The sequence below is a fragment of the Adiantum capillus-veneris genome, chromosome 13 (assembly GCF_014529385.1).
Source record: "Adiantum capillus-veneris isolate H3 chromosome 13, ASM1452938v2, whole genome shotgun sequence".
NCBI lineage: Eukaryota > Viridiplantae > Streptophyta > Polypodiopsida > Polypodiales > Pteridaceae > Adiantum > Adiantum capillus-veneris.
This window is the reverse complement of record NC_140943.1, coordinates 44,344,523-44,360,663: the sequence shown is the minus strand read 5'-3', so window position 1 is coordinate 44,360,663 and position 16,141 is coordinate 44,344,523. Positions and strand designations below refer to the sequence as shown.

General features: G+C 40.9%; 1 protein-coding gene across 1 annotated transcript; it reads left to right on the top strand.

The window, feature by feature from the left end:
- Positions 1-2,082: 2,082 nt before the first annotated feature.
- Positions 2,083-6,074, top strand: LOC147443893 (uncharacterized). The gene is made up of 5 exons (XM_086526700.1): positions 2,083-2,459; positions 2,526-2,647; positions 2,739-3,411; positions 3,890-3,970; positions 4,055-6,074. The coding sequence occupies exons 1-5, from the start codon at positions 2,210-2,212 to the stop codon at positions 5,206-5,208; spliced, it is 2,280 nt and encodes a 759-aa protein (XP_086382826.1). The 5' UTR covers positions 2,083-2,209; the 3' UTR covers positions 5,209-6,074.
- The last annotated feature ends 10,067 nt before the right edge of the window (positions 6,075-16,141 follow it).

Genomic DNA, 16,141 nt, shown 5'->3' with positions numbered 1-16,141 from the left:
TGTTGTTTTCTCCTTGCACCTTGGAATCTGAGAAGAAGAAAGAGTTAGATTCTATATCTTAATGTATTAAAAAAGACAATCAAAATTCATCCATTTAGTAAGCACCTTTCTATTGTTGAAACTGAATGCATACAATTCCTGCAAAAGTGGAAGTTCTTCGCATGTAAGATCTACCCTGAGCTGAGCAAGAATTGTGCTTGACATTGTCTCCATCACAGTAAGTAGTGTCTTCAAAGTAGAGCTCCATTGATAAAGATTTGTTCTCGAAGCTAGACTTTGTATCTTGGTCGAGTGGAATAAGTTTCCCACTAAGAAGATGATATCTAAAATAGTAAAATGACACTATGAAATTTTGAGAGCTTATAATGAACTTGCAAATTATGGACTTCTTTTGCAAAATATAGATATTTTCCTATGATTGTTTCCTATCCCAATTATCATCTAAAAAGTCCAAACAGCTCTTAGACTGCGGTAGTTCTTATTTGCTCATCGAAGAAGAAATCTACAAACACTTCAAGAGGCATAAATAGTGCGAGCCTAACTATTTTTGTGGCGGTTGAATACTTGAGGGACTTTTATATATCTTGAAACAACCTATTCCTAAAGTTTTCACTAGTTTGCGAAGCTGGCAGAGACCAATCCTTGCTGTCAAAGGATGGAAGTGACAAAGGAGCTACACGAACCCAACCAAAGGAAGTTCTCGGTGTTCCAAATATGACATATCATAAAAGAATATTCCATTATCTGCAAGTTCCTTGTGGTGTCTTCCTCGGTACATTTGCTCACCAATAAATGCCTGGAAAGTATAAAAAATCCCAACTATGCTCTTAACTGGTTGCCAATCCGTCCTATTCGATGAATAAATATATGAAACATACCAAAGATGATATCCACCACTTAACCTTCGAATATAATCATGCACTAAGTGAGATGCTCAAAATAACTTACAGTTCGGTCGATGCCGTGGAAAACATGAAGGAGATGTTTGCAACCTTAAGTCTGCGTGCTGAAAAGCATATTGAATGAGGACTCTTTCACCCGCTTGCTTTGTGCACACACTTTAAACTCTTTAACTTGTCCCTTGAAAGTCTCCACGAAATCATTGCATTGCCTCCTCTTCCTCCTCCTAGTTTGCAGTAGAACCCAAACTTTCGATAGTTATTCAAGATGGTATCCATGCTTGATCATCTGTATTATAAGTGCTAAAAATGCTAACAGAGTCAATGGTAGTGATAGGCCTTCGAGAAGTAGTCATAGTGTGCACTAGAATACACAAAAAAGTTAGCGCAAATATGAAAAAAAAGAAGAAGTTTTGAGAGGGACGTAGAGCTACTCAAAGTCATATTTTGACGGGAACATAGATACTAGATAAAGTCTTCAATGAAACTTCTGAAATTCGTCGGTACAGAGTTAGTACGACTTATGGCATTTATGTTTTGAAAGCGTGAAATTATGCAATTTGATGAACAAAAGTAATATTTTCTCCCTTTTCTCAAAAAGAGCTTGGCTCCAAAATGTCGATTCTCAACGTAACGTTAACCTCTTTCTCATTGGTCGAGCGCCACTCTCTCTCTCTCTAAAATTGAAAGGCTCAAAAGTGAGTCCAACTTTCTTCTAATGATAATGATAAACTATTGAATAATAACAAATATCTATTGTATACCTCAATGCTAAGGAATAACTTAGGTTTAGTATAATCTCACCTACAAATTTTCTCAGTTATATCTAATGCACCTTGGAAACCTTTGTCACTTGACATAAGGAAAAGGCTTGGAAGGGGAGGGGAGGAAGACCAAGGCAAAGGAAGAAAAAGAGTGGATTGGGTGCCAAGAAAAAGGACTCTCTCTCTCTCTCTCTCCATCCATAGGTTGGGTCACACACTCGTAAGATTTAATTTGATTTTATGACACCCACACAATTGAAAGAGAAAACTTAAGTTTAGTATAATCCCATCTAAATTTTTTGAGATTTATCTCTAATTGTAAATGGTTTTTATCAAGCGGGAGGAAGAGACCTAAAGAGAAAAAGACGATAGGTCCTTGCTAGAAATATATGTTTTGAGTCACATTGTGCATAAGTTGTATTGGTTGTAGACCCTTCTGCAAAGAATATTTCAAGGTGTGGATATTTCAGAGCAGAGGATGAAAAAGCTGAGGCGTTGAAAACCCAACTTGCTCACGCGTGCGAAACCTGCCTAGATAGCAAGGCTATGTATACGTCTGTTCTCCAAATTATGCTTCAGGCCATGGCCGTCTGGGTGTTTATGATGGCTGTAATTATCGATGGACTAGGGCTCCCTCAGGTTAGTTGCTTGCAACCCACTCTCCCATTTGAAGCAGCAGGTCCTGTTTCACTAGCAGGTGAGGCGGCGGCGGCGGCAGCGGCAGCACCATATCAGCCCCTTTGCCAGGCGACCAAGAGGGTAGCTCTCCTTGAATTTGCCAGTAGCGGTTTCAACGGTAATAGTTCCGAGGCTGAATATGCACTCTTCGGCGATGCTACTCCCAATTGCTGCAGTTAGCCAGGAGTCACCTGCGACAACTCGGGCTTTATCATCTCCCTGCTCCTGTACCTTCCTCCATATTACACTGAAGATCAGGAGCTTCATTTCAACGCGAGCCCACTTGCCAAGCTCCAATCCTTGCAGGTAGTACTCTGTAGGGAAGAAAAAGACATAAACTTGCAAGAGACAGTCCTCATTTCACGCCTTTCTGAAAATGCATTTGTTATGCTTGCAGGCTCTTGAATTGGGTAACATTGATTTTGATAGCTCAGCCATAGCCCTCTTCTCCAGCACACTCACTAGCTTAATAGTTCAAGAATCACCACTGCGCTCACCAATCCCATGGGCAGCCCTTGCAGCCAAGCTCTTCCGCCTCACCACACTACAAGTCTACAATTTGCCTGCGCAGCGCCTGGATGGCAACATGCTTGCTCCAGAGCTTTGTAACCTGACACGCCTCGAAACCCTCACCATCTCATCCATTGACGGCCTCAGAGGTAGTATCCCATCGTGTCTCAGTAAACTGCCATGGCTTGTCTCCCTTGACCTCTCGAATAATCACCTCGAAGGGCTGATTCTGCAGCATTGGAATGCGACATCGCCTCTCCAACGGTTAGACCTGAGCTCCAACTTTCTCATGGGCTTCATTGATCCTTCCTTGCTTGGATGGAACCGGGTGTATGTCGATGTGGGTAACAACCTCACAGGCAGCATGCCACACAGCTTAGGAAACAGTACAAAGCTCATCAAGTTATCAATGGCAAATAACCAGCTTTCTGGTGAAATCCCAGAGGAGTGGGGAAATTTATATAACCTGAAGGAGCTAGATCTCTCCAGAAACCACCTCATGGGAAAGATTCCAGCCTCCATGGGCCAGATGGGTCGTAATTCCTCTTTGGTATATCCAGGTACACAAGTTAAAATGCCCGTCTCGATCGACCTTTCGTCAAACTGGCTAGCAGGGCACCTGCCTTTCTCTATACTGTTCACAAACGCTCCTCTTGCAGTCTTGAAACTTGGATCCAGTAACCTAACCATTCCACTCCTGACACAAAATGATAGGGAATTCGTACACCAGCGCAATTTTAGTTCCCTTAATACTTTAGACCTTTCTCACAATCGCTTGGCAGGCCCCTTACCATCCTGGATTGCTAACTTCCATAGCCTTGAACAGCTTAATCTCTCTTACAACTTTTTTTAAGCCCTTCAGCCCATGACGCAATTTCTAATGTTAGCACTGCAATGCAAAGCCTAGACCTCTCTTTCAACTATCTCACAGGTCCCATTCCCTCTTGGCTTTCGCCCCTTTCCTCTTTAGGGACGTTGGACATGTCTTCCAACCAATTGCAAGGTACTATTCCCCCCTGGTTCTGGTCTCTGCCACAGCTTTGGGAAATCCTCCTCTCAACAAATCAGCTGAGCGGAGACATCCGCTTGGGGCACTGGCCATGCGAGGGTGCAGTACAGGTAGATGGCTATTCTTTCTTATGCTTTAAGAACAACTTTAGTAGAGTGGTATTGAACATGGGTGGGCTCCGAATTGTTTTACAGGAACTGGCTTCTGTCTTGATCTTCATTCCAACGAATTGTCTGGTGAGATCCCTTGGGTAAACTTGCTTTCCTTTGATTATGATCTTGTCTACTGGAATTTCGCAGACAATAGGTTAACTCGTGAGCTTCCAGACCAGGAGAAGGTATTAGGGCTCTCCATACATTTCATAGACGAACTGGATTTGTCACAAAATTTGATGAGTGGAGAAATTCCTGGATGGTTAGGTACTGTGGGTATGTCCTCTCTTCAACTCTCCTTCAACAACTTTACAGGTGAGATACCGTCCGGCATCTGTGACTATCAGGTTGGTGGAGTGCCGATGATATCTCTGAAGCTGGACCACAACTCTCTGAGTGGTAATCTCCCCGACGAGTTCGATAATGATGGGTGCTTGGATCTCGTATCAGTGGTGCTCTCACACAATCACTTAACAGGGCCGATCCCACCATCTCTTAGGAACCTATCGTCAAGCCTGGTGGTGCTAGATCTATCACACAATCACCTGGAGGGATGGTTACCACAGTGGATTCAACAGATGCACTCCCTTCGAGTCCTGAGCATCGGCTTCAATAGCTTCTCGGGTCCTCTGCCTAGCACCATATGGAATTGCACAAAACTTCAGGTACTGGATCTCTCCAACAACAATCTAAGCGGAAGAATATCTAGGCAGAGTTTTTCCCACTTGCAAGGGTTTGCATATAGCTCAGTCTGGGAAACTCAAGTCAATACTTCCCTAACCCTGTATGATGAAATTCTTACAATACATGGTAAAGGGCTGGATCTGAAGTTCACATACCTTCTAACAGCCACGGTGTCGTTGGATTTGTCCAACAATGCGCTGCATGGGCCGATACCACCACAGTTAGGCTCTCTTGATGGCTTGATCTTCTTGGGTTTATCCAGCAACCACCTGACAGGGCTTATCCCAGAGGAGCTGGGCAGGTTAAAGCAGCTCAACTCCATGGATCTTGCTTCAAATGAACTGGAGGGTGAGATCCCACAGGCCTTGTGCTCGCTCACATTTCTGAGCTATGGGGATGTATCGAGAAACAGACTGAGAGGGCCGATTCCTGAGTGCAAGCAATGGGGGGACCTTCTCCCGCAACTCCTACACGGGCAACCAAGGCTTATTCAAATTCGTCCCCCTTCCTGAGTTCAACGGAAAATCTTTCCTGATAAACCGGGAGGATTTTAGGCGATTCAAAACCACCTAGTTTTGAATGGCCATCCTATACCTGCAGTTTCTCAAGCCCATTCATGAGCACATATTGAAACACTCACACCATATCTCTCTCATTTCTGTATTCTCTTTAGAATGTCTATATGTATCTATGTGTGCATGTAAGGATGTATATATGTGTGTACGCACCTAGGTATGTATGGCCGTTTATATCGCGTGTCAAACAAAAGCCCGTCATGCACTCACTCGGCCCCAGGTTTTACCTTGGAGAGGAATGTGGACCACTCTTTATATCCCCCCCCCCCCTTTCCCCGCTGTCAACCCCAACCATTACTGACGATGATGATTAGTATTGCTTTGGAGGCCATACCTCCTACAACCACCCCAACCATATGTGTCAATTGCTCAACATCATAGCTTTGTTTTGCATGTAGTCTGGTTAACAATGTGTTAGCTGCTCATCATCCTAGCGTTGTTTTGCATGTAGTCTGGTTAACAATGTTGTCAATGTGTTTGGCTTGTTCCTTGAGCAATCTAAACAGCCCCTTTCCTCTACACACTACCAAGTGCCAACTTTAATCTCTCGCTCACCAATAATTCCTTTGTTGCCACCTCAGCTAGTTTAATCATTGTGCTTCCACCTCAGTTGTAGCCTGCTATAGCTAGCAGTGTATGTACACCACATTGGTCAGTTTTTGCAATGATAGGTGTTTGTTGCCTCCAAGACCATGCGAGGATATTTTTTTCTTGAGTTCGCTAATGAAAACACCACATGCAAAAGCAGATATGGTATAGGCTACCAACATGTTGTACTTTGTAGTGAAGAAGAAGAAGACATAAACTTGCAAGAGACGGTCCTCATTCCATGACTTTTTGAATTGCATTTGTTATGCTTGCAAGCTCCTGAATTGGGTAACATTCATTTTTGTTTGAAAGTACTGGAATTTGTATTAAAAAGGGAGAAAAGAGAAGATACAAGGCCTGAAAGGCAAGGAAAGAGGCAGTCCCATCATGAGAAATTACAGAAGACTACAGGCATCAGCCATTAAGGCTCTCTCTCTCTGGAGTAAACCAACAACAAACCATCTCTCCATTTGTTACAAGGAAGACCTCTTTCGATATTGTACAAGGGGTCTGTAGGGACATCCTTAACAAACTGAAGGGATAGTTTGGCAAGACTTTTCAATTCTGAAAGAAAGACAAAGGTAGTCTTAGACTCCGGAACATCAAATAAAACATCCAGCCTTTGGATCCAAGCATACTAAATGAAAGAATTCCTCCATAGATTCCAGAGAGGGATATCCAAATGATGGCCTTCTCCCAGCAAAAGCTCTAGGTATGAGAAAGATTGGGGTGAAGTGTTGCACAAGCTTTAGAGAGCTGATGAAGAAGAGGATTAAGCTTAGGGCATAACATAAACAAATGAGGGACATCTTCTGGTTGTCCACACCTAGGACAAGAACCATTGCCTAGGCCTACTTTCAAAGCCTTGTTGCCTATCCAGATGCCTTCATTAGGAAGAGCATGGGGTCTAGGAGGGCCTTTTTATTTTCCATAAGATTTTATGGAGGTGATTAGCATTTTGACGAATAGATGCATGCCATGTGTGCAAGAATGGTGGGTGTGTAAGAGAGGTGTAAGAGTGGTCAAAGGATGCACTTTTTCCTCCAAAAAGAGGGTGGAAAACTTTATAATTTTTGGTCTTCCATAACTCTTACATATGATCTCTGATTTGAGAAGAGATTATAGGTCTAGAATCTACACGACGAGCTCTTTCCATAGATATGTTACATGATATACTTTTAGCCCGCTAGATTTTAATTTTAATTTTGGGTGTAGCCGTTGTGCCTGTTTGAATTCAAAAGCTATTCTTTGTTTGCTCTCTTAATACTAAAGGTTTGACTCTCTTAAACTGCCAAATAAAGAGGCCCTCCTATACTCCATTCTCTTCGTAATGGGTGTAGAACTAGCCAACTTAGGAAAGAATGTTTGATAGGGATGGGGAAGCTCCATATAGATTTGAATCGGAAGATCCATTGCTTGCTACTCCATGAGACTTTCCATTTTTTGCTCCTGAAGATGAGGAAGCCTGCTTTGGAGATAATCATGATTCGTTTGTTTCACTTACATTAGGTAATAGGATTTAGGGTCCCATTAAACAAAAGACAAAGCTAATAATTTTAATGTATAAATTACATGCTTGGAGTGTTTGCTTGAGAGATGAGAAACTTTACCTGAGCATACACCTGCACTGGATATAAATTAATGTTCATGATTTTTATTTACTTAGCTTTAAATTATTGTATAATATTGTGTCTAAGCTTTTGTGTTATATATTCCATACATCTATATAGGTTTGAATCATTCATTTTTGTTGTGTTTGAGTTTATCTCACACTTCCAAATGAATGTAGAATTAGGAATTTCTATGAGTCCTTGTGTTAGAATGATGTACTCACACATGGTAGAAGTTTGACCAAGTTGTTAATTGAACTTTTTTTTATCGTACTTGATGTTTATCTTGTACGGTTAGAAGTGCTTCAATTACAATAATGTTGTCACCTTGTTGTGTTAGAGTAGTTGGTCACACTTCCATGGAGAATTTTAATTAAAGTTTTTTTTATCGTACTTGATGTTTATCTTGTACGATTAGAAGTGCCTCAATTACAATAATGGTATCACCTTGTTATGTTAGCGTAGTTGCTCACACTTCCAAGAAAATATGAAATGATCAATACAAATTGTTTTTACAACTGTGATGTATAAAAAATCATGATAATGTAGCTACAATATATTTAAAACTGATCGTTTATTAACCATCACGTTGTGTTGGAGCATTATGCTCATACCTCAAGATGACCCAATGTGATGAAATATTATTTAGGATATGATTCTTATCATTTGTAGGCATATAAACTATTCAAAATTCATTCCAAATATCGAAATAGTGAATTATATTTTCCGTTTAAAGTGTGCTTACAATGAAAAATTGTTGGAGGATATGGTTGGCTACTTACTACTAGTTTTTTGACATAATCAATAAACAAATGTGTACTTCAGGTGTGTGATTGATAGAAGGATTAAATTACAAATTTTAATTCTTTTGTGCAACATGGGTTCGTGATCATGAGTAGATGTACGTGCATGAAATAGTTAACAAAGTGCATCTCGCTTGAAGTGCAAGTCTTGTAACCACATGTTTTGTGGTGCCACTAGGATCAAAGAGCATTTGTTTAAAGTTCCAAGCAATGTTGGGCCTTGTAGTTTACCTCCACAATACAAAAGGCTATCCTTGAGAGTTAAAATAAAGGGAGATGCAAAAGCGGTTGTACTTTGGGAGGAAAAGATCCAATGGATGAAGACATACCTGTTGCAAATGAGGAGAGGGATCCATGTGCACTAAGAATAGGGAGAAAATTTTTCCTAATCTTTGTTCCCAAAGTGAATTGCATGGTATAGCATCCTTCAAAGTAGGTTTATCTAGTCACGCATCTAGTTTGAAGAGAAATTGTACAGATAGTATTGAAAGAGGGATATCTACGGATCAAACACTCCATCAAGCTTTTAATACATAGTGGTTATACATGTTGTATTTAAAGTGAACGCAAGAATTTCTTGCATGTGGTATACCATTCAATGTAGTTCGCAACCCTGTATTCAAAGATACATTGATGAGCACCGCCAAAAAAGTATTTGTGATGTTAGATTATAATAAAATGCGCATAGAGTATGTTGAAAAACTCAAAGATGAGGCAGAAAGTACACTCAAACGTATAGCATTGGAATACGTTCCTAGCTTTGGGTGTACTATAGCATTCGATGGATGGACCAATTGTCAAAAGAAGCCTTTAATCAATGTGGTGTTGATTTTTTCTCAAGGTTCAATATTTTTAGAAGCCATTGACACGTCTATGAAATAAAAAACAATTCCCTTTCTTTGAAAGATCTAGGAGCGTGCCATATCAAAAGCTAGAGGGCCAAGAAATGTAATAGCCATCATAACCGACAATGCTGCAAATTATAAATATGCAGGTCTTGCAATTCAAGCAAAGTACTTGAAGTTAACATGGGTACCATGTGGTGCACATATATACTAAAGACATTGGCAAAGCTGACAAAAAAAAGACCACTTTGCTGGAAGCAAACACAATAGTATAATTCATTAGAGAGCATCAATTTTCATATGTCTTATTCAGAACAAATTCCCCTAACAAGGCATTGCAAATCTTTTGTGCGATTAGGTTTGCTACTGCATATTATGTGTTGTCAACATTGAAAGAAGTTTGACATGTGTTGGTGGAGATAGACTGGCGATGGGATGCATTGCTTAGAAAATATCCCAACTACCAAGCTACAACATTAAGGGTTCATTAACTCGTCAATTCTCCAGTGTTTGGGAGAAATGTGGAAAAGATCGTCAATGTTTATTTAACCCTTTGTTGATTTGCTGCGCTTAATGGATAAATATTCTTTTGTGTTTGGGGAGGTTTATTGGTATATATAAAAAGCCATTAAAAGCTTAAGGAATTTTAAGGCTACACTAGCAGAGAAAAAACATTTGTAGTTTCATGTCTAGAATCTCAATGGGCGCAAATGCATACACCGTTACATAGCGCAACATTTGCTTTGGATCCAAAATTTCAGCTCCATGAACAATCCTCCAATTTTGAAGTGATGTGTGGTTTCAAAACTATGTGCATGCAACTCTTAGGGCTTGAAGGGGGAAAAGATGCATTTCACCAACACGTTGACTATGAAAATAGGGTTGTGTAGACGGTGGGAATAGTCCCTAGTAGGTGGCTAGCATATGGCGGGACTACAGGCTTCCAGAAGTGGTAAACTAGTGACATATACCATGGTAAATACCAAAGTACACAATCAAATAGACACTAGCCCAAAGACTATAAATATGACCCACTATTTCATTTTGGGAACCCGGTACTTGTGATATCGGATATCTTATATCCGAGAGCTTAGAGTCTAGATACAATTCTTGAGTCCCTAACACCAAGCATTAAGCTAGAAGCTCATTCAATACCGACTCTAGTTTTACACTTTTCTAATCTGAATAATACAGTTCTAGTTCCAGTTGTCATTTCCAATGTCTTTGTATTTCTAGTTCTAGTTTTGTCTTTCATTGTACTGAAGTATGATATGATGTCTTTATTCTGAAGTAAATTAACTATAACTTCCAACCTCAAATAGATGTCCGAGAACATTCAGCTCATTCCATTTTGGAAATCATGATGACTTGAGCTAAAGCCGCTCTAGACATGTGAACTATCTCCCAATTGGTGTTAGAGCATATAGATATCAGACATGCCGTCCAAAAGAGGTCAAAGGCGTGAAGGATCCCAACCGTGTCAACCCGATTCTCAAAGAGTTAGAGCAAGGCTCTAAACAAAACAACAACCTGGATATGAGACAGATGTGGCCCCAGGAATAGGCACCACTGATGAACCAAGATACACCACTGATGAACCAAGATATTCTCAACATTCTACCCATTCCAAGCAAAGACAAACTAAGATAGCCAAAAGGAGGAGCCGATTGCATGGATCTCAGAGAAATCAAAGACATACTAAAGAAAGTGAGAGTGGAAAAAGAAGTCAGAGATCAACACAAAAGCTAGCCACAAAGAAAGTTGAGGACACTGTATCGAAAACAAAAATAGATAGGGACTAGAATGTTGACATTGATCATTACGACAAGAGAAAACCTACAGACAGAAGCCAATGCATTAAGCAAGAACCAATCATGTTGCTGAACACTCTAGTAATCTGAAGATTTTCTTCCCAATGTTCAAAGGTGGGAAGATCCTGATGTGCATATTGGGGAATTTCAAACTCCGAGCAAAACTTTTCAAGCAATCATAAAACCGAGCAGAGCCAAACACGATTGATATAGAGGAAAATCATAAAGGGCATTGCATAACAAAAGACATGTAATAGTTTAGCTATCCCTAGACACATCCCCCCCTCTCTCTCTCTAAAATGAATTCCTTGAGTAGTCTTATGTTTTCAAGTATGTTGGGAAATGCTTACAAGTATGGATGCTAGCCAACCAACCGCACAAATGTTACAATCAGGTGTTTCTAACACAAATGGACCGATGCACCTAGGTATGCAGACCAAACGGGAGAGAGAGATCTATGCAAAGCCTTATTTGGGTATGCTCATAACATCACCCATATAAATATCATCATCATCATATCTATTTGGAGCTTTTGAATCATGCACTAAAATGTTGAATCCCCATTACATCGTGCAATGGAGTAGAGAATGTCTCCTCTCTTGATGTGGTGCGTAGGTGGTATACTTGGTTTGCAAAGAAATGGATTCAATATATTGTAGATGCTCCATGCAATGCCACAGAGAACGTCAAAGCTTGTCGTTTTTGCCACCACTATGTCTTTACTCCCATTCTCGCTTGGCTTAGCAGGCGACATGCTCTCAGGTTTCTTCTAAGCTACAGGTAGTAAATGACCCCACAAGCACAAGTCTCTCTCTCTCTCTCTCTCTCTCTCTCTCTCTCTCTCTCTCATGTCGGCTAGATCTTTAAGGTCTCTTGGGATAGTTTCCTACGACGCTAAAACTTTGTTGTTCTTCTTCTTCTTCTCTCTCTCTCTCTCTCTCTCTCTCTCTCATCGGCTAGATCTTTAAGGTCTCTTGGGATAGTTTCCTACGACGTTAAAACTTTGTTCTTCTTCTTCTTCTTCTTCTTCTTCTTCTTCTTCTCTCTCTCTCTCTCTCTCTCTCTCTCTCTCTCCTTTTTTTTTTGACATGAACTGAAACTGACTATAGTGAAGAAACCATGAGAAGGTAACAATAGCTTTGAAAATCTAGTATCTAGGAGCGTGGTTTCTGGGACTCGATGAAGACTTGCACAACGAGTGTCGTGGGGTTATAGGTTGAGGCGCTGGAGATGACGGCCAAGATGGCAGGGCGATTGAGGCGCTGGCCCAGCATGCCTGGCAGGATATTGTTGTACATGCACCTGACAACATTCACTCCCCAGCGCCGCCATGGCGGTGTTGCCACCCTCACGTAATTGGCAGCCCCATCAAGGTGGTCGAGCACGATGTTGCTCCATGAACCACCCCACAGGCCATATTGAGCACAAAAGCAGATAGCCTGGGTCCAACTTTCTCAGGTGTAGGACGGAAGCTTATATCCCCACTTTCAAGCTCTCCATCTTTGCTTTGCTTCACCACGACGTTTGTCTGATTTGCAACCATTCCTGCTTTGCTTCACCACGACGTTTGTCTGATGTGGAGTCGAAACACACAAATCATGTCCGGCAAGTTTTTTGCATCCTGTGGATGTCTCCAAACTTTTTTTAGTGTTGTGTTTTGATATTAAACTGTCTCAGATTTCAATCGTGCAGGTTGATTGCAAAAAGATAGAAAGTTTGGAGACATCCACAGGATGCAAAAAAAAAGTTTGGAGATATCCACAGGATGTCCGGCAATATCGGTAGAAACACACAAATCATGCTTAAAAGAAAGTGCAGATATGAAAGACATTACTAATCAGTCACAACGTTAATACTCTCTTCCTCTTCTTCTTCTTCTCTCTCTCTCTCTCTCTCTCTCTCTCTCTCTCTCTCTCTCACACACACACACACACACACACACAACTCGTCTAGATTCTGCACGTGACTCAAAAATCTCTCTCTCTCTCTCTCTCTCTCTCTCTCTCTCTCTCTCTCTCTATATATATATATATATATATATATATATTCTGCACGTGACACTCTCTCTCTCTCTCTCTCTCTCTCTCTCTCTCTCGACGAGCTGTGTGTGTGTTTGTGTGTCTGTGTCTGTGTGTGTGTGTGTGTGTGTGTGTGTGTGTGTGTGTGTGTGTGAGTGAGTGAGAGAGAGAGAGAGAGAGAGAGAGAGAGACCCCATGAATATGGCTCATTATAAGCTGTGGCTATATAAGCATCCCTACGACACAATGTCGCCTTCCCCACACATAGCCACACACATAGTACCCACGTCGCATACCATCTACCACCTCCTAGCTCTTGAGTTTTTGCCCATTCATCAAGTGTGTGTGTGCGCGCACGCCGTGTTACAGCTCTGCTAGACCAAGCTATGCGACCTTGTCGTGAATCCATGTGCAGTCTTATATCCTCTAAGATATAGACGTTAGAAACGGTAGCAGCCTTGTCCGTGCAGAATCAAGGGAAAGACACATTAATTCATACCACGAAAAGTCAAAGATCATCCACTCATTTATAAAGCTAGTCTAGTTCTAGCTGGGATCAGGAGGTTAAAAAGTTAAAGATCTGTATCTCTCTTCAAAGGGGCCTCCAAGGAAAAAATTGACGTTGATGTGGATTTTAAGGCAAGATCCTAGGAGCTGAAGGTCCATGATATTGATGGCAAGAATTATCGTCGGGTTTATCGTGTCTGTGTAAAGCTATCGTACCTGAGAAATGTAGTGTCATTGCTAGGCCTACTCGGATTCACATTATTTCAAAGAAGATGGTCAAGGGCCCCTGGAAATATCTTCATGGGAATGAAGATAAGTCAAATGTATGGGGTGATGATAAAGAACCCATGTCTGGGCTCATGCAAATAATGAGGAATTTTTTACTTTGCTACAAATTTGTACTATAGAAAGCTGAGAGCTTTATGGTAGGATAGGTGGTTTTGGGGTCATGGTGAGAGTCCATGGTAGTTCTGACTTCTTTTGGACACGTCACTAATGGTATAAGGTTTTATATTTTGGTATGTAAGTAGATCCATCCACTTGATTGTTGATATAGTGATCATGATTGGTCCAAATAACTATTTTGGTATGGAAGTAGATCCATCCACTGGATTGGTCTAGAGAGTCCACACCAATGTTCGGGGAAAATCTTACAAATTTCCCTTTATGGTAGATTCAAACCTAGGACAATTTTCCCAATAAGAGATGTTGCCATATGAGATGTTGCTAATAACAAAGCTCAATGTTTGTGAGAAAGTAGCTCAATTTATTCTTTGCTCAAGAATGTTCACTCGTCGTTTGGTAAGACCCTGTATATTCAGGCCTTTGAACAATATGTAGAATTTAGAGACATTGATGAAGATGAATGGGGGGAGTATTTTCTACAAACATTAAAGGAGATAGCACAAAAATTGTATTAGCATTATCCATCTTGTCAACTTAGATCTTATAGCAAGCTTATTAAGGCTAACTGGAATACTTAGAGAATAGGAGAGATGAGGATATTTTGTGTGAGCTTGATAAAATCAAGGGAAGCTGCCTGCCAGAAGCCCTGTTGAAAAAATAAAGAACTAACCAGACAGTTACAGGAACCCCCCTTTGAGAAAATAATGAGAGCTTGGTTCCTGAACAACTTCAGAAGTAAGAAATCGAGAGAGCAAGAAGTACCAGCACCAACAAAGAAGTTCAATGATTTGGTGCAAAGAGCTTTGAAACTGGAGCAGCAAGCAAATAAAGGAAAGGGGCATATGAAAACCAATGAGAGTGAGTCTTCTATTGAAGAGGATTCCAGTTCAAGCTCCAGCTCAACCTCATCTCAAAGTGAATCGGAGGATAAGTGGAAGGGAAAGAAGAAAGGGTCATGGACTAGAAGACAAGAGGAAATTTTGAAGAAAATTGTTGAAATTGAAAAGACAAGACCTTCAGTCAAGAAGCCAAAAATCTGGTGCTAGAAGTGCATATCCAAGGATCATAGGACTAATGAATGTTCCCAGTGCACCTACTGAAAAGCCTATGGTCATGAATGGAAAGCCTATGGTCATGAATGGAATAACGGCGGAATAATAATTCATCACTTCAAGAAAGGTAAGGACTTATCAATGATCACACTAACCAACCCTAAATCACCCAAGGAGGATGGGATTAGTGGGTCCAAGGATAATGAAGCCAATACAAGTACTGGTTCTGGCAGAGGCAGATATTAGGGAGGCATTAGTAGGGATAGAGGACGAGGAAATTATGAAAAATGAAGCCTAAATTGTTACAATTGTGGGAATTATGGCCACTTTGCTACACGGTGTCCAAGAGGTTTGAAGCCAAAAACTATTGACTTGAAGGCACCAGAACTAGTTTTAGTCATAGTGGTAACCAGAAGTAAAGTGGTAGTCATTGAAGAGATCCCAGAGGAGAAGGAGGACAAACAGACTGCTGAGGCCAAAATGTGGGAGCAACAGAGAGCAGTATGGAAGGCTAACGCTAAAGAAAAGGTAGTGGATGAATGGTAGGAGCAAAGGCAACTTGTAGCAAAAATTAATGAAGACTTGGCTAAGAAGTTTTTAAGACAGCTAGAATATTTTGAAGCCCGGATGATTCAAAAACTACCACCCCGGTCTTCAGAGGTCCAGAAGGAGAAGGCAATATCTAGAGTAGATGAGTCCATGATATCTATTGTACAAAGCCTGGCCAATGAAGTACAACAAGTCAGGACACACTTGACTGAAGCTGGGTCAATTGAACTGAAGGAGGGCCAATCAAAGGTTCATCTCAGGTTCAGCTAGCGGCCAGCCAAGAAGCAGAATGGAATAGTGAAGAATTTGAGGACAAGTCTTCCAGTTCAAAAAATTTATGATAATGAGAAAGATGAGATTTACATCAAAGTCTGTGAAAGGATACATAAGTTGATAGTCATACTGGACGATATCAGACAAACATTACAAGCAATTGCAAAGTTTATCAAAACAAAGATAAAAATTGAAGCTGAAGCCAGAGTGGTGGACTTGGTATCCATTCAATAAGACAAGGTTCTAGTATTTCAAATAGACTACAAACTCAATAAGCATTTGTCTGGAGTAATCGTAGATCGGGGAGCTGACGTAGACATCCTCGGGGAGCATCTGAGGTAGAAGCTAGGGATAAATGAGATGAAATCAGCCCCATTTACAGTAAGGATGCTTGACCATAGAGTAGTCC